We start from the raw sequence: 18,834 nt of genomic DNA on the forward strand, positions 1-18,834 counted from the left end.
CTGACGTCCCACTCCATCCTCACACAAGTCCTTGGTGGGGCAGTGTTCACTGCTCCCACACTGGTAGTGGATTGCTCCTTGCCTGGGCTCACACAGCTAGTTGATAAACTGAGGTTTGGACCCAGCTCTTGTTACACACTGAAGGGATTTAGAAGTCGGAGCACATCTCAGGAAAAGGAAAAGGCAGCGCTGTGAGCAAGGCTGTGGGCACCATGTAGCAGGAGGAGTGCTTTGTCCAGAAGATGAGAAAATGTGGAAAGATATTTTACTATTTGATAGACCTGACTAATTTGGTCAGAGGCAACATGATGGTAGTGGAAAGGGCAGAGACTTGAGACTCGCACACCAAGTCCCCCTCTGGCTAGGCCATGAGCTCCTTGAGGCTAGGGATCCTGTGTCACCTGTGTCTGCATTGCCACGGCACCGAACCCAGTCTGCTGGGTACCTACGCTGGTCCTGTAGGAAGCACTCAGAATAAACAGGTGTCTTCCTTTCCCAGAGCTGCATTCTGGTGTTCTTTGTCTTGATCCCTCTATATCCTACAGTACTTGGACCTATAAATTGATTTGTCTCTGTCTTCTACCCCATATTCGTGTCCTATTGCTGCTTAAACAAGTTCCCATGAACTGGGAGTCTTAGACCATAAGTTTATTATCTTCCGGTTCTTTAGTTCAGAAGTCTGACATGGGCCTCACTACGGTGAAGTCAAGGTGTCAGCAGGACTGTGTACCTTCCGGGAGGCTCCAGACTGAGACTCCTTGCCCTGCCTAGCTTCTTCAGACTGCCCACATTCCTTGGCCTTTTTCTTCCATTTTCAAAAGCAGCCAGATAGGGCCAAGTCTCGCTCACATCACATCACTTGGACACTGAGTGTTCTGCTTCCCTCTTTGTTACCATTTTTAAGTAGGTTTCAGGGGCGCCTGGGTGGCTCAGTCGGTTGAGCGGCCGACTTCGGCTCAGGTCATGATCTCGCGGTCCGTGAGTTCGAGCTGTGTGGTGACAGCTGAGAGCCTGGAGCCTGTTTCAGATTTGGTGTCTCTCTCTCTGACCCTCCCCCGTTCATGCTCTGTCTCTCTCTGTCTCAAAAATAAATAAATGTTAAAAAAAATTAAGTAGGTTTCACACCCAACGCAGAGCCCAGTTGTGGGACTTGAACTCACAACCCTGGAATCAAGACCTGAGCTGAGATCAAGAGTTGGATGCTTAACTAAGCCACGCAGGCACACCTCTCATCATTAAGCACTGTTTGATTACATTGATTACCTGCCCAGATAATCTAGGATAATCTTGGTATTTTAAGTTTATCTGATTAGCATCCTTAATAGTCTTGTCATATTAACATAACATTCACAAGGGTTAGAATTGCACACCTTCCTTATTCTACCACATATCTTCATATCTCTTCTTCCACACATTTCTTCCCTCTCTGCCTATAAAACCATATTCAGTCTCTTTCCTGAAATACAATTAGAGGAAATTCCCTTTTCAGGCTATGATCTCATTTCTTCCCTTAATCTTCTCAGGAAGAGTCTCTGATGCATTCATTCCTTAGTTCCTTACTGTCTGCCTGCTGGAACTTTCTCTGAAAGTCCTGAGACCTCCCAGTTGCTGAGTCCCTTGGCCACTTCCTGCTCAGCTCTTATGTACCCTTTGGCACTGCCTCTTTCCCCTCCGTGAAACCTTCCCCTCCTTGCTTTCTGCTTTCCTCCTACTCTGCGCCTGAATCTCCCTTTTTTCTCTTGTCTCCTATCCTGGAAGGGCTTAGTCTCCATTCAGTTTATCTTCCACTGGTAATGTCATCCACTCCCATGATTGCAATTCTGAACCTGATGCTGAGGATCCCCAAATCTACAGCTCTTGCTCAAACTTGCTTTTTTTTTTTTTTAATGTTTGAGAGAGAGCGCCTGCAAACACGTGAGTTGGGGAGGGGTAGAGATCCGGGAGAGAGAGAATCCCAGGCAGGCTCCACGCTATCAGTGCAGAGCCTGTCTCCAGGCTCGAGGATCCCTGAGATCATGACCTGAGCTGAAATCAATAGTTGGATGCTTAACTGACTGAGTCACCCAGGTGCCCCATGCTCAGACTTATTTTCTGAACCCTCAGGCTCAATTTCTTCTTACCCCCTAGATATTTCTATAGAAATGGGGCAGTGTACTGTGCACAGCCTGCTTAACTTGGCTCGTTACTACTGCCTCTTCATCCATGTGAGTCCTGTTGAGTCTCTCTCACCTTGGCGATCCGGGCTGGAAATCCTATCATTTCTGTTCCTTTATTTTGTCCTTTTCTTACTTCCTGGTCCCCGCCACTACCATATCCCAGATTTAGGCCTGTTATCTAGCAGGTCTTCAAAGGGGGGAATGCAAGAAGATTGTTAGGGTGCGGAAATAAGATGATGGAAGTTTATTTTATTTTTTTTAATTTCATTTTTTTATTAAAATATTTTTCAATGTTTAATTTACCTTTGAGAGAGAGACAGAGTGCAAATGGGGGAGGGGCAGAGAGAGGGAGACGTAGAATCTAAAGCAGGCTTCAGGCTCTGAGCTGTCAGTACAGAACGCAGGGCTCGAACTCCCTAACTGCCAGATCATGACCTGAGCCGAAGTCTGTGCTTTAACTGACTGAGCCCCCCACGCACCCCTCCGTAAATATTTATTGAATGAATGGGCTAGTGGACACTCAAACTTGTTTGAATTCACGTTTGGAAGGGCAGGCTCTGTTCTCCCTGGACACAGCCTGCTCAGAATTTGGTTTTTCTTGGCATTCCAGCTATGGGTTCTGTGATTGCACGTGGAGCCTGTGGGCCCAGTGTGACTTTTCTGAAGTGGCCCTGCCCTGCCACCACTTCTTCCTAGTGCGCCTAATGAATTGGTTTTTGTCACAGTAGCAAAGTAGCCCTTTTCCAGGCCTCGTTTCCTTGCTTAATGGGTTTTGCTAACTCCGTGTCTCCTAAAGGCAGGATGACCAAGTTTTTTAAGTTTTTATTTTAATCACTCTCTTTTATTTCCCTCTGTTCGTTTGTTTTGTTTCTTAAATTCCACACAGGAGTGAAATCGTATGGTGTTTGTCTTTCTCTTACTGATTTATGTCACGTAGCATTATATTCTTTAGCTGCATCCATGTTGTTGCAAATGGTAAGATTTGATTTTTTTTTTTTTTTTTAAGGTTTATTTATTTTGAGAGACTGCGAGTGGGGGAGCGACAGAGAGAGGGAGAGAGAGAGAAACCCAAGCAGGCTCTGCGCTGTCAGTGCAGAGCCCGATGCGGGGCTCAAACCCATGAAGCTGCGAGATGATGACCTGGGCCAGAACCAAGAGTCAGACACTTAATTGACTGAGCCACCTAGGCGCCCCAATATTTCATTCTTTTTAACGGCTGAATAATAGTTGTGTATATATACCACTTCTTCTTTATACATTCATCAGTAAATGGACACTTGGACTGCTTCCGTAATTTGGCTATTATAAATAATGCTGCTATCAACAGGGGGTGCATGTATCCCTTTGCATTAGTATTTTATATTTTTTTGGGTAAATACCTAGTAATGTGATTACTGGATTGTAGGGTAGTTATATGTTTTATTTTTTTGAGGAACATCTATACTGTTTTCCAGAGTGGCTGCACTAGTTTGCATTCCCACCAACGGTGCAGTAGGGCTCCTGTTTCTCCGTATCCTTGCCAACATCTCTTGTTTCTTGTGTTGTTGGTTTTAGCCATTCTGACAGGTGCGTCAGACATTTGACTGAGCCACCCAGGCACCCCTTATTTTTTTTTTATTTTAGAGCATGTGCGTGCAAGTTGGGGAGAGGGACAGAGGGAGAGAATCTCAAGCAGGTTCCACGCTCAGCATGGAGCCCACCATGGAGCCCCGTGTGGGGCTCAATCCCACGATCCTAGAATCACGACTTGAGCCAGAATCAAGAGTTGGGGACATTCAAGTGACTGAGCCACCTTGGCACCCTTGCCCCTTTTTAATTGAATTATTTGGTTTTTGGGTGTTGACTTGTAGAAGTTCTTTATATATTTTAGATACTAACCCTTTATCAGATATGTCATTTGCTGATATTTCCCCCATTCCATAGATTGCCTTTTAGTTTTGTTGATTTTTTTTTTCCTTTCCTGTGCAGAAGCCTTTTATTTTGATGTAGTCCCCAAATTTACTTTTGCTTTTGTTCCCCTTGCCTCAGGAGACCTATCTAGGAAAAAGTTGCTATAACCGATGTCAGAGAAATTACTCTCTGTGCTACTTTGTGGGATTTTTATGGTTTTAGGTCTCACATTTAGATTTTTAGTCCACCTTAAATTTGCTTTTGTGTATGGTATAAGAAGGTGGTCCAGTTTTATTCTTCTACATGTTGCTGTCCAGTTTTCCCAACACCACTTGTTGAAGAGATCATCTTTCTCCCATTGGATATTCTTTCCTGCTTTGTTGAAGATTAATGGACTATACAGTTGTGGTTTTATTTCTGGATTTTCCATTCCATTGATCTATGTCTATTTTTGTGCTATTACCATACTGTTTTGATTACTGTGGCTTGGTAATGTAAGTTGAAATCTAGAATTGCGATGCCTTCAGGTTTCTTTTTTTTTTTAATGTTTATTTATTCATTGTGAGTGAGAGAGCACGTGAGTATGCAGAGTCCAACACAAGGCTTGATTCCCCAAACTGAGATCATGACCTGAGCCAAAACCAAGAGCTGGAAGCTCAACCAACTGAACCACCCAGGCATCCCTGCTTTTTTTTTTTTTTTTTTTTTTTAATGTTTGTTTATTTTTGAGAGAGCATGTGCTCTTGAGCTTGGGCGTGTGCTCAAGGGAGGGGCAGAGAGAGAGAGAGAGAGAGAGAGAGAGAGGGAGGGAGATAGGATCTGAAGTTTGCCCCTTCCTGACAGAGAGCCTGATGCGGAGCTCAGACTCACCAACCGTGAGATCATGACCTAAGCAAAGATCATGACTTAACCCACTGAGCCACCCAGGCGTCCCCTGCTTTTCTTTTCCAAGATTGCTTTGCCTATTCGAGGTTTTTTTGTGGGTTCATACGAATTTTAGGGTTTTTCTAGTTCTATGAAATATGCTGTTGGTATTTTGATAGGAATTGCATTAAATGTGTAGATTGCTTTGGATAGTGTAGACATTTTAATAATTGTTCTTCCAGTTCATGAGCATTGGAACGTCTTCATTTCTTTAATCATTGGAATGTCTTCAGTTTCTTTCATCACTATTTTCTAGTTTCCAGAGTACAGTTTTTCACCTCCTTGGTTAGGTGTATTCCTACGTATCTTACTATTTTTGGTGCAGTTGTAAATGGGATTGTTTTCTTAATTTTTCTTTCTATTGCTTCATTATTGTATAGAAATGCAACAGATTTCTGTAGATTGATGTATCTGTGACCTTACTGAATTCGTTTATTAGTTCTAGCAGTTTCTTGGTGGAGTCTTTTGGGTTTTCTATATAGAGTGTCATGTCATCTGAAAATAGTGAGAGTTTAACTTCTTCCTTACTGATATGGATGCCTTGTATTCCTTTTTCTTGTCTGAGTGCTGTGACTAGGAGTTCCAGTTCTGTGTTGAATGAAGTGAAAGTGGACATCCCTATCTTGTTCCTGATCTTAGGGGAAAGGCTCTCAGTTTTTCTCCATTGAGTATGATGTTTGCTGTGGGTTTTTCATATATGGCCTTTATAATGTTGAAGTATGTTCCCTATAAACTTACTGTTTTGGGAGTTGTTATCATGAATGTGTGTTGTACTTTGTCAAATTCTTTATCTGAGAGTATGACAAGTTTTAAATACACTGGAAAGAAACTCTCATGGTATTATTACTGATTCAGTCTTGTACATCTTAAACCTAATTGCATTTGCTCTGATATTATGTAAACACAGCATTAATTTTGTCAACTTTTGCTTTTGTAGCTACGTTAGGGTTTTAGATGCGCACTCTGTCCTGTCTGCTGAGGAAACTAACTCAAGAATGAATAGTGTCAGTTAGAGCTGAGGGCCTGACAGCACATAAGGAGAAGCTGGCCTATTTTACTTTAATGGGTCAGCTGTTCCTCACCCCTTTGGATGTCCTCTAGCTTTCAAGTCCAATGGCCCGGCTGCCTGGCTCTTTGTAACAGGTGCTGCTGGCCTTCTGGTCCAAGAGGAGGGGCACCTGGTTTCTCTGGGGCTCTCAGAGACATAATCTCATGACAGTGAGCTCAAGGGAGGGGCGTGACTCTCCTGTAGAGTGTGTTTATTTTTGGTACATTTGTTTCAGGCTGCTTCAGAGAACAGGACCTACGCTTACTAGGCACAAATTTTGTCCTAAAATTTTTACATAATCCTAGTTTAAATTAGTGTGGATGGTATTGTCATTTTGGCTTTTCCTAAGACAGGTGTTTTCTGGGTTTGGTTTTATGTTTATGTCTCTATACCTGTCTTTTCCCTTGGCTTTCATTGTAAGACTAACTTCTGCTATGACCCAAAGTGGAGGCAAGACCAATTTGATTTCCTCTTCTGGTTTGCCCAGGTGGCCGATGAATACATGTTTTCCCTGGAGGAGAATAAGAAGTCCAAGGGCCGTCGTCAGCCCTTAAGCAAGCTCCCACGCCATCACCCGCTTGTGTTGCAGGATTGCGTCAGTGATGATGGTAAGTGTTTTCTCTCTTAACCAGGAAGGGGAGCGTGGCTCACCCCATTAGGACTTGCTCTGACAGGACATCAGGAGGCAGGGCTGAGCGCCAGGGGTGGGCCTGTGGCTTCGTTCTCCCAGATGCTCCCCAAAGAGGGAGCAAAAAGTCATTTGTTACTTACTTCATAGTCAGATTTCTTTATATGTCTGTGTGTCTTGGAATATGCCTAATACAGGATGACCACATGCAGGTTCTTCTCTTTCTTTACTAGGAGGTACAGGCTGATTTTTCTGGATAGCATTTCTTTCAATGATACCAAGCCCAATGCTGAATGTGTAGCTACAAAGATAACTAAGATATGTCCATGCCCCCAAAAAGCTCACAAGGTAGTGGGGCAAACTGACAGGTAAACAGATCTAAAGAAAGGAGATGTTAATCTAGGGAGGGGGAGCTGGAGGATAGATTCAGAGGAAGCAGCTCAAAAGGCCAGGCCAAGGTGTGGGGCAGGCAGGAGTGAGGTGGGGGGAGGCTGAAGAGGGAGTGCCTTTTTCTAGCGGGCCTTCAGGAGCTTTGAAGTGTTTTAAGTGGCCAGATTTACATTAGAAGTGACTGCATATTGAGAGTGGCTTTGAGGGCAACAGATGGGCTTTTGCCATGGTCTCTGAGAGCTAGGGGAGGGTCTGAAGCAGGATGATGGTGGTTGGGGTTGGGGAGGGATGTAGTGAAGGTGTTGGGAGAATAAAGCCAGCTGGATTCGGGGATTGGTTGTAGACCTGTGAGCTTGGTAGGGACCGGAGAAGCCTGAGTTCAGTGCCTCCCTGACTTCTGGTTGTGGTTGGGTTTGGAAACCTATGTTCAGTGTCTGTGGAGGATGTAAACTTGGGGCTGAGCAGAGGTGGTGTTTGGTAATGTTATTGGGGTACATGAGGCCACTGGTGGAGAAACATAGAGGAGGGCGAGCAGAGGTGGTATTTGATACCTTTTTAAAAAATTTATTGGGGCGCCTGGGTGGCTCAGTCGGTTAAGCGTCTGACTTCAGCTCAGGTCGCGATCTCGCGGTCTGTGAGTTCGAGCCCTGCGTCAGGCTCTGGGCTGACGGCTCGGAGCCTGGAGCCTGGAGCCTGCTTCCGATTCTGTGTCTCCCTCTCTCTCTGCCCCTCCCCCGTTCATGCTCTGTCTCTCTCTGTCCCAAAAATAAATAAACGTTAAAAAAAAAAAAAAATGTGTTAAAGGGGCACCTGGGTGGCTCACTCAGTTGAGTGTCTGACTTCGGCTCAGGTCATGATCTTGGTTTGTGAGTTAGAGCCCTGCATTGGGTTCTCTGCTGTCAGCGAGGATTCTGCTTGGGATCCTCTGTCCCTCTCACTGCCTCTCCCCTGCTCACATACGCTCTCAAAAATTAATAAACATTAAAAAAATTATTAAAAATTTTTATTTAAGTGCAGTTGACACGCTGTTAATGTTACTTCCAGGTATACAACTTAGTGATTCAGCAACTTTGCCTTTCCCTGTGCTCCCCATGAGCGTCGCTGCCATCTGTTCACTATCTTTACCTTGAGCACACGCGGCCACTCTGGAGAGGGCAGAGACTGGGGTGGGAAGACAGGAAGAGGAGCCTGTGAAGGAGACAGGGGGGAGTAGACAGCGGTGTGGAGCAGAACCGGGAACTGTGTGTGTTGCTGGCGCTCAGGGAGTTGTTGCCATCAGTGCAGTGAGGTCAGGAACGTGAGCATGGGTGAGTCTCTGGCAGGTCCCTTGTCACTCTTCACTGGTGCCCGGGCCCTTCCTGCCCTGTCCTTCCTGACACCAGTGGCTGTGTGGGAAGATCCAGAGTTACACCAGCCTCTCTGCTCCATAAGTGAGCCCCACGTTCCCTTTCTGATCTGATGCCGGTGCCCATCTCTACTGTTTTCCTTGGTAGAAGGATCGTGATACACTGGGTGAGGAAAGTCTCTTGAGATCAAAATCTCTTGAGTTCAATGTAGGCCAGACCTTGAGTTCAGAGTCTTAGAAGTCCTCTTCCTCTGGCCCACGTGGGGCTTGGGTTCTCTGGGTAGCAACAGCCTGGCTTCAGGATTTACCCCTGCAACCCCCCCACCCCCAAAGGCTCTAAATATAGGTTGTAGAAAATAGGAAAAGCAAACAAAGTTATAAAGAGGACAATAAAATTACCCTGCAAAGGTGACCACTTGCACGTCTTCATGTGTTGTTAATCTTCTGGCTTTTCTAGTCAGTCATTAGAGTATGTCCGCGTATATGTTTTTATGATAGTGTAATTGAGATCATAAAATACAGCCGCCCAACTTTTTATGATAAATTTCCATTGTGGAAAGCACTGTGCATGCCTCCTGTATCCGACAGCTGCCATGTTGCCGTGGGCGCTGTCTCCATAGGCATTGATGAACTTGCCGTACACGCACTTGCTGTCTCATCTGAGAGCGAGCTGGAGCCCTCAGTCACTCGAAGTGCACCACGACGTGCTTTGCTCAGGATTCTCCTATACAGATACTTTTACCACACCTAGGAAAATAAGCAGTGTTTTGTAATATTGTCTTATCTTCAGTCCATGTTCATTTTTCCCTGCTTATCCCAAACATATGTTTTATAGCTTTTTTTCCTTTAAACCTATAAACCAAACCAGAGTCATCCATTTCAAAGTTTTGTTTCTTTAGTTTCTTGTAGTCAAGCATGCACACCCTGCACCCCCCTCCCCGCGCCCTCCCCCCCGCTGCCATCAAATTGTTTTTCAGTTGAGGCGTAAAATACTTGGTGAAATGAACACATCTTACCTGTTACGTCTCCATGATGTCTTATGTATATAAACTGTAAAATTCCTGCGGTTTTCACTTACCATGGTGAACATTTTTCCTCATCATTACAGTGTTCACAAGTGAAGTGATTTTGGGCCACCTATGGTTTTGAAAACAGCAGACATCACTGTGTTAATCTTCCTTTTCTGATTGGGTACCTGTTGCTTTTTCTTCTAGTCCGTGTCGGTCACTCTTGGTCTGGTTAGGATAAGGAAAATAGCCGCTTTGGTTTGGCACCATTGTTCTTGCTGGACCTGGCTGTGGCTTATAGAGGTTGATTTTAATTGTCTGCAGTGGCCTCCCTACGTTAAGGTACGCTTCACTCAGGTCCCACATGAGGCAGCTGCCAGGTCTCATTGGGTTAAACAGGACTATGAAGGCAGAGTAGGTAACTGTTTATCTGCACTGAGCTGCAGTTGCCAGAAATGAACAAATAAATAAGCATGTCGTGGAGTGTTGCATGGGCTGCTCTGCCGGAGTCTCTAGGGCTTCCTCAAAACAGTTCTGTCTTGGTCAAAGCAAGACCATTTGAGGGGTTGTAGCTGGGGCCTCCTGACAGTCACACACAGCTAGATGCCAGGCGTGGGGTGCCGAATGTGGTGGAGCTGGTGTGGAGCTGCTCTGTCAGGTGCCCCAAATCCATACATGGACTGCTTTGGGGACTCAGTTGTCAAAGAAGAACATCCCAGATGTAACTTCTTATATTTCCGTCACTTGGGGGAGGATTTGGAGAAAAGCTCTGGATTTGTTTATTTTGATATGTGTTGCTCCTTCTATCAAGGATTGCCTTCATTCACCCATAATCCTCGAGTTAATGTGTTTTGCTACCTCCTTGACCCGGTTTCCATTGGGATCGATTGGGCTGTGCCCTTCCGATTGAGGGGGGACCTGGAAAGTGTGCACCTTTGTTGCCTCCATCTTGTTTTGTGAGTGTAGGTTTTTGTTTCCATTCAGCAGTGTGTCCCTTTCTTCCAGGAAGATGGCAGCCAGAGGGGATTTTCCTTCCTCAGCAGTGCTGAGGCCGGATGAATCCTATGCTTTGCTGTTTGCAGTAACGAATAGATAGAAATTTGTCATCTAGACCAGAGGTCTGCAGAGGCGCTACACCTTCTGTCACATATCCCACTGTCTTTCTCGGAGTCCTATAAAAATGTAAAAACAGGGCCACCTGGGTGGCTCAGTTGGTTAAGCGTCCGACTTTGTCTCGGGTCACGATCTCGAGGTTCGTGAGTTCAAGTCCTACACTGGGCTCTCTGCTCTCAGCACCTCTGCTTCAAATCCTCTGTTCCCCGCTCTCGGCCCCTCCCCTGCTTGTTCTGTCTCTCTCAAAATAAATAAAGTTAAAAAAAATGTAAAAAAATTTTTTTTGTTTTTATATTTTTAGAAGTTCCCCAAGTGGATTGCATTTGGCCTGCAGGCCGTTGTGTGCTAGGCCTTGGTCTAGACTCAAGGTGTTCCATCCTTTGGCTGGGAAAGAGGGTTTGTCTTGGACACACTCTGCCTTCCTCTGAGACAGAGCCAGGATGTTCGGGGATCCCTGTCCAGAAAGGCAGATATCCCACTGGCCTTTCCAGAGGGAGCTAGAAAGTTCTGACTAAGGCACATGATGTAAAAATTATTAAGCTTGCTATTTCCTTGTGTGTGTGTGTGTGTGTGTGTGTGTGTTTCCCCTTGTTTCCCTTCAGTGTAACTAAAGAGAAACTCTTAAATAAGGACTCAATATGCTGACATATTGGAGGCAGCAAGTAACATGGTTTCTGGCAAGACCCCGTTGTACTGTGCTGCCCTTGGGCACAAGGGTTGAATGCTGGCAGTTTTTAGGGGAGAGGAGAGTGGGCTGAACTCCTGGGGCAAGAAGAGGGACTTCTTCCTGGCAAGAAGTCTGAATTCCTGCCAGAGAGGGGGCTACGGACAGGACTGTGCAGTTTCATCCAAGTACCGAAGGAGTCTATTGGAAATTGCTTCTGCCCTTTGCCTTTATGATCTGTAGGATCTTGGCTTTAGGCCAAACCTGAGACCAAAAGTCTGGGCTGAGCTCATCTGCTTTCTAGGCAGAGCTACAGATGTGTGGCACTGGTACTGACTCATGTTCTGCTTCCTGCTTTAGAGTCCTCTGAACAGCCGACCCCCGAGGAGGAGGCTGAGGAGACAGAGGCCTGGGCTAAGCCCCTGAGCCAATTATGGCAGAACCGACCCCCGAACTTTGAGGCCGAGAAGGAATTCAATGAGACCATGGCCCAGCAGGCCCCTCACTGCGCTGTCTGTATGATCTTTCAGACTTACCATCAGGTAAGTCCACTTCGTCCTTTGTTTACCTAGGACCTGCAGTCCAGAGGGAGGTGGGGTTTAGTTGTGGGTACATAGCTTGTCACTGGTCATCTTGGGAAGGGTGCGTTCTTCTGGTGTTCAGTGCCCCATCTGAGTGCTGGCCAGGCTACTCTGGCTAGGCAGATAATCTACCAATGGGGCTTTTCACTTGACAGTGGTTTGCAGAAGAGCTGGAGTGTGGCTTAGCCTTGACTTGGTGGGTTCCCCTGCACCCTGTGGCACTCACATTGTTTGCAGAGGAATCTTGCTCTCTTGTTATTATTCTAGGCAGTGATGATTCCTTCCAGATGGTTTTTCCTCCTGGCCAGTCTGGAGCACTGTGCCTTTCTTTAGGACAGTCTGCCAGATTCTCCAGTGTTGTGTCTTCCTTTCTCATTGCCACCGTGGGTACTGGCAGTGCCCAGAAGGAAGTAGGGGAGGGACCGCGGGAGGAAGTGGAGGGGGAAGCACTGGAGCTGAGCTTGTCTGTGCCCCTCCCCCTCCTGGGGCACTTGATGGTAGTCTTCGGGTTCAGCTCTGGAAGGTCGGGAATGCATCTACAGGGGCACGTGCCGGGTGAGCAGCTGAGGTTCACCTGGGACCTGCACAGGGCGGCATGTGGATAACCAGTCCTCTGTTGGTTAAGGTGGCATGGCTGCACTGAGCTGGCACAGCCACAGATTCACACCTGCCAAAGAATGGAACCTCAGGCCAACGTACTTTGGATCAGCAGCTCAGTACTTCTTTCCACTGACGAAAAAGCAAAACTGAAGTGTGTGTACCCTTGGCCTGCGAGACAAGTGAACGGACTGGGTACACTGTCAGCAGGTCCACTGAGAGGGCCCCAGGGTTTCAGGAGGGGCACATGCTTAGGGGTGACATGTTTTGGGCCCTGTCCTTGAAATGGTGGTGATGGTGCCATCCATAGACAGAGCCAGCAGATATTTGCAGTCAGGGTGTTTGCCAAGGGAAGTATGTGGATGTTCTTTCTGGGCATTCTTTCTGGAGGGACCCGAGTCAGGAATCACAGGTGGGGCTCCAGCCGTGTGGCAGTGCTGCTGCTCAGGTCACGTGCTGCCATGGGGCCCAGGAGGGATTCCGTGCTGGTCCATTAGGAGCACCTGCTCTGGGTCCTCTCCCTGGGTACGGGCCACCGTGCAGTGCAGCGCATAAGGGAGCCCATAAGAGCAGCCTCGCTAACATCTCAGTGCATTTTATTACCACTTGGTTTGGGAAGATTGAAATCCCAGTTGCCTCTTACCTTGCTCCCTTTCCTTAGTTGTCCCCAGGGTCCTTTGTTTGATGCCTCTGTGAGAAATTGAATTGGAGTCATTAGAGGTAACTTCAATTAGCAGCTCTGGGATAATGGCTGTGCACCCGAGAGCCTTAGCCACAGAGTCATACCAGGAAGAGAGGCGGCTTTCTGCTGACAGAGCAGGTGGAAGCGGAGACACAGGCGCATGTTCACGGGATTCTGGGAATTCTGCACTGCTGTCTCTCCTTAGGTGGAGTTTGGAGGCCTTAGTCAGAGCTGTGGAAACGCTCCAGATTTAGCCCCCCAGAAGCAGAGGACCAAGCCATTGATTCCTGAAATGTGTTTCACCTCGACCGGCTGCAGCACAGACATCAACCTTTCTACCCCTTACCTTGAGGAGGACGGCACCAGCCTTCTAGTTTCCTGCAAGAAGTGCAGTGTCCGGGTCCACGCCAGTGAGTGCCTCAGCTTTTGTCTGCGTCTTGACCCAGAGGGCCTGAGCCTTCTCACTGCAAGTCTCGCCCCGTGTTGGCCTCCCTCCAGCCTCCCAGTGGCACCCCCAGGTCCCGAGTGCAAAGGTTGCTCTTGTGTTCTTGGGGAGTTTGCTGCTGATGGAGTTGGGAGTTTCACTGACTTTGGGTGCGTCCTTGTACGGTCAACCTTGTGCTGTTCTCTGGGCTGTAGATGCCAGGAGGGGATTGGTAGTCCCTGCTGCTCCCTAGGTGTTTGTACCAGTGGACCTACAGGCTCTGACTTTTCGAGACCTTGGGCCATAGTGTATGGGTGAATCCTGGGGGACTCTGACTCTAGAATTCAGGGGTTTTGGTCGCAGCCTTCAGACTCATGGTATGTGAAAAAGAGTCACAGGTCTGCATTCTGACTCTGGCCTCTGGGTTTAATTTGCTCATCTTGGTGTCCTTGTTAGGTTGCTATGGAGTACCCCCTGCAAAGGCTTCTGAAGACTGGATGTGTTCTCGGTGTTCCGCCAATGCCCTGGAGGAAGTGAGTATGTCCAGAGTGTTGCTGTCTTCCCCCTGAGACTCGGGATTTGCTCAGGGCCAGGCTTTTTCATGTGGACTTTCTGTCCCCAGCAGTCTGTACAAAGCCTGGTACACAGTGATGTTAAACAGTGCATACTGTCAGAGTAAATCTCCCCAGACAGTGTGGTTGCTGCCCAGCTGTGGCAGGGCATGAATGGAGTCTGGAAGCTGTGTTTGCTACATTGTGTCCAGACTAAGCAGAGGTCCTCCTATGGACAAGCTATAACCCCCTTTAAAGAATGCATTGGGTTTGGCCATCAGATTGGGGTTCAGGTGGTTCATTTTGTCTTCATCACTCCCTGCCCCGGAACCTAGCAGTACCCCACATACAAGGCAGAGTCCTGTAACGCTTCCAGTTTGAGCAGAGTATCATTGGTTACAGTTGATAACAGTAACGGCAAAGAGGATTATGTTAAGTCAAGTGGAATACTTGGTGTACTTTAGCCCCGGGTGGTCTCCCTGTCTTCCTGTAGGGGAGTCCTGCTTACATGGGCTGCGTAGGCGAGGCCCCACCTGCCGATAAGCCACTTTCTTATGTGGAGGCTCCAGTTATCCAAAGGAGGCCAAGGAGAGAGCAGATTGGATGTTAATGACTTGGTGGTAACCACCCTTCCTTCCTCCCCCTCCCTTCTTGGCAGGACTGCTGTTTGTGCTCATTACGAGGGGGAGCCCTCCAGAGAGCCAATGATGACAGGTGAGTTTCTGAGCAGTGTTCTGGAGCAGCGTGCAGAGGCACCGAGACGGCAGTGGCTGTTCATCAGAGTGGCTGATGAGGGTTTGGGAAGCACGTTGGAGGTGCAATAGACTAATTTTAAAAATGAGATGCCAAGGGGAGCCAAGCAGCCCTACACCTTTCCAACTCCACCTTCCCCTCTGAGGCGGGGGTATCAGTGATGTCTTCCTTGCAGGGGAGCTAAGACAGACTCACAAGGGTGTGGAGATCCTGTACAGGTGATGCAGAGGCTCAGGGCCTGTTGCAAGGACTGTTACCTTGTTGCAGCCGGGCTGGTGCAGAGGTGGCCGTGGCCGTGGGCTCGTGAGCATGCGCCCTCTGGCTCAGACCTGGCGTCTGAGCGAGCGTATGTGTCCTTGGGAAGGAGAGTGGGACTTGGAGAGCTCAGCCTCACCCACCTGCTGTGGAGTCAAGTCTACAGAAGTATGGTTGCTTTTTGTACCTGGTCTTTGCTTACTTGTTCTGAGGTAGAAATGTGAGGTGAATGAGGTTTTTGCCCTGGAAAACCTGGCTGTCTAGGAGATAACACAGCAGGCAGCCAGTGGTGAATATCCTGCCTCCGGCTAAGGTCCTGTGGGGATCGGAACCTCCTGCATGCAGCACAAGAACCCCCTTCAGGCTGTTCTACATAGACAGCTCTTCTGATTGCTGCTTCCAACCTTTAAAGGTACTTGCTGCCACGACTTGAGGTGATCGTGTCCCTCACAGTTGGGAGAGAGCGCTGTTAAAAGTTCTTCCTTACTTGCAGTGGAAAGGGCTCTGCTTGAGCCTCCCACCGTAACCGCACAATCCCAGTTCTGCCCTGTGGGGCCACGCCAGACAGATCTGTTCCCACTTGCATAGGGGCCCCGCCAGCACCGCAGACAGCTTCCGTGTGGGCCCCGCGCTGTCTGTCTGTCGTAGGTTTTCACCTGGCCTCACATTAAGAACTTTCAGCATCTTAATTGTTCTCTTCGTGGTGTGTGTCAGTTTCTCAAAATGCCCGGAACTTTAATTCTCTGAGGATATCCATTGAGTAGACCTGTCAGAGCAAGTGGGGCTTGGGCCAGACCTTAACAAATGAGTGTGCAGTGGATGAAGGGAGCAGAGGCAGAGGTCATCGCAGCCCAAGGGAAAGGTTGGGAGGAGGCCTAGAAGGTAGAGCTGTGGCTAAGGGCAGACGGGGCACAGATGGAGACATCTGAGGAAGCACCCAGCTCCTGTGGTAAAAGAGGTCTGTATAGGACTCTCTGATTTGTTCCTTCTCCCTGAAACCTGCCCCACTCCATTAGTTCTGGTTCCGCTTATTTTGCAACAGATTGTGAATGAGTTAGCGGTGTACGAAGTGCAACCCTCTGCTAACCCAGGGCGGTGTGGTGGGGGCCCATTTTCATACTTGGTGTGGAGACACCTCTGTTTCCTTCCTTGCTGGGTCCTGGGACCTTGCAGGTAGGTGGAAGTAAGTGGCCGTGTTGGACTGGGGAGGAAGGAGGAAGCACTATCAGCAGGCCCACCCACTCTTGAATCGTTACATTTGGTGAGGAGGCCACAGGACCTTGGAGGCAGAGGTGACTGAGGTACACTTTGCCTTTTGGCAGGTGGGTCCACGTCTCGTGTGCTGTGGCAATTTTGGAAGCAAGGTTTGTCAACATTGCCGAAAGAAGTCCGGTGGACGTGAGCAAAATACCCCTGCCCCGCTTCAAACTGGTAAGGAAGAGGAGATGGGCTTGGAGACACTGCATCTTTGTCCTATTCTAAGTCTCTGAGTGGAGGAGAACATAACATGCCCCATGTGGCCCAGTGGTCATCTGTTACCCTTGGGTTAGGTCAGGGCTTGTGAGCCACTGAATGTTAAAAGAGGACACGTGTCCTCAGATAAGAGGTTAAAAGAGGTGTGTGTACCCTCTTGTTTGGGGAAGAAGGTTGGCTTTTGCCCATTGGACTCTGCGTTTAGGCAGGGGAGCAGTGGAGGACACCACACGTTAGTTCCTGGAATCACTGGCTTGCTTCCCCTGTGTCCTAGAAATGTGTCTTCTGTAAGAAGCGGAGGAAAAGAGCCGCCGGCTGCTGTGTGCAGTGCTCCCATGGCCGCTGTCCAACTGCCTTCCACGTGAGCTGCGCCCAGGCTGCCGGAGTGATGATGCAGCCGGACGACTGGCCTTTCGTCGTCTTCATTACCTGCTTTCGGCACAAGATTCCGAATTTGGAGGTGAGGGAAGGTGCTGTTCTAGAATCCTCTTGACTGTTTCTGGGATCATTTTCTCTGCCTATGTCAGCACGTATTTTCTCCAGCTTTACCCTTTATGGAGAGTGCTAATAGGTAGGGATTCAGAGGTGGCCCCCGTCCATCTCTGCTGCCTGCCTTGTGCTTCCTAATCCACCGGCACCAAACTGCTTGTGGTTGATTCCTTGTGATTATGTTTACCTGTTTGCCTCTCCTTGAGGGGTCCTGTTATTAATATCAGTGTCCCTGTCACCTACCACCGTGTCTGGGGCAGAGCAGAAGCTATGCAGATATTGCGAACTGACGGAGAGAGCTCGGAACAGTTAACCATTAACTACCGTACAGTAGGGATTTTTGTGCTTCTCTAAATAGTGGAGCTTGGAGAACATTACATGTCAAGTTACGAAAGGGTTTGGGTGGAAGGTGGCATTTGGTGTGGGCACCTGGGTGGCTCAGTTGGTTAGGTATCCGACTTCAGCTCAGGTCATGATGTCACGGTTTTTGTGAGTTCGGGTCCCACGTTGGGCTCTGTGCTGACAGCTCAGAGCCTGGAGCCTGCTTTGGATTCTGTGTTTCCCTCTCTCTCTGGCCCTTCCCCGCTTGCATTCTGTCTGTCTGTCTGTCTGTCAAAAATAAATAAATATTGAAGTGGGACTTAAACAGTAAGTAGGAATTATGAGAGGGAGGGTGTTCAAGCCTTTAGAAGTAGAACGAGGAGCACCTGGGTGGCTCAGTTGGCTCAGTTGCTTAAGTGTCCAACTCTTGATTTCAGCCCAAGTCATGATCTCCTAGTTCATGAGATCGAGCCCTGCATTGGGCTCCCAAGCTGACAGCACAGAGCCTGCTTGGGATTCTCTTTCCCTGTCTCTCTGCCCCTCCCCCATTCGCACACACAAACTCTTTCTCTCAAGCTAAATTAAAAAAAAAAGCTGAACAAACAAGTCTCAGGAGAATGAACATGGAAGATGTTCTGGGAATATGGCAGGGGTGATACTCAAAAGACAAATGGCAGCTGACACTGAAGGCCCTGGACTGCCCTACTTAGGAGTTTGATCCCTCTTCCACTAAATGAGGAGAACTTCTCAAAAATTTGGATTTTGAACCATATTTTGAAACACTTAATTCTGGTGGTGGATTCAGGGGCTCAAAGAATAAGAATTTGAGGCAGGGAGACTGGCTGGGCTGGAAGCGAAGTGAGGTCTGGAGTGGGAACACGTAGCCAGAGCTCTGGGGTCACATCTTACGTGGGATCCTACGATGGGTGGGATCGACAGGGTTTGTTGACCATCCTGGAGAGATTAGTGGGGAAGGGGTGAAGGAATGTGAAGTTAAGATGGCTCAGGTGGCTCTCCTGGAAGATGGAGAGGATGAAAATGTGATGCTATTAACTGTGACCAGAACTGATTCAGAGCAGGGCAGGTTTCCAGGGGAAAGGGGGAGAGGTGAAAAAGAGGATGACCTTGAGGTCATTGCTGGAACATTCTGATGGAGCTACCAGGAAACAGCTGCTGTAACGATGAGGGTGAAGATTTGGATCTTCTCAGCATTTAATAGGGTAGTTCACTCCAGTTGCCATTAGAAACTGGACTCTGGAGATTCCTAATGTAAGGATTCCTAATGTAAGATGGCAGAGGACGAGCCAGCGAAAGCAGCTGAGAAAGGGCAGACAGAAGCCAGTGGAGGGGATCAGGAAGCTGTGTGCTCTGGGGCAGGCAGGTCTGGCATAATGCTTGTTGGTGCCCCATACTGAGGAGTTGTCGGGGGGTCTTCTGGTCAGAAACCAGACTGTAGTCGGGGAAGTTAGAGGCTACTGGAAGAGACCGTGATGAAGATTTGTCAACAGTGCAGGAAATATGGTAGTGAAGGGCACAGTGGAGT

The 18,834-nt window shown here is 48.1% G+C and overlaps 1 protein-coding gene across 2 annotated transcripts in view; it reads left to right on the forward strand.

Moving 5' to 3' along the window:
• Nucleotides 1-18,834, forward strand: part of KDM4A (lysine demethylase 4A) — a 45,567-nt gene that overhangs the window by 21,662 nt on the left and 5,071 nt on the right. For both annotated transcript variants that reach the window (XM_045477016.1, XM_045477015.1), the window contains exons 12-18: nt 6,506-6,626; nt 11,526-11,707; nt 13,231-13,435; nt 13,906-13,982; nt 14,659-14,714; nt 16,331-16,439; nt 16,756-16,941. In XM_045477016.1, the coding sequence (XP_045332972.1) occupies nt 6,506-6,626; nt 11,526-11,707; nt 13,231-13,435; nt 13,906-13,982; nt 14,659-14,714; nt 16,331-16,439; nt 16,756-16,941 (936 nt within the window). The remainder of the gene's footprint in view (nt 1-6,505; nt 6,627-11,525; nt 11,708-13,230; nt 13,436-13,905; nt 13,983-14,658; nt 14,715-16,330; nt 16,440-16,755; nt 16,942-18,834) is intronic.

This window comes from Leopardus geoffroyi, chromosome C1, assembly GCF_018350155.1.
Source record: "Leopardus geoffroyi isolate Oge1 chromosome C1, O.geoffroyi_Oge1_pat1.0, whole genome shotgun sequence".
NCBI classification, from domain to species: Eukaryota; Metazoa; Chordata; class Mammalia; order Carnivora; family Felidae; genus Leopardus; species Leopardus geoffroyi.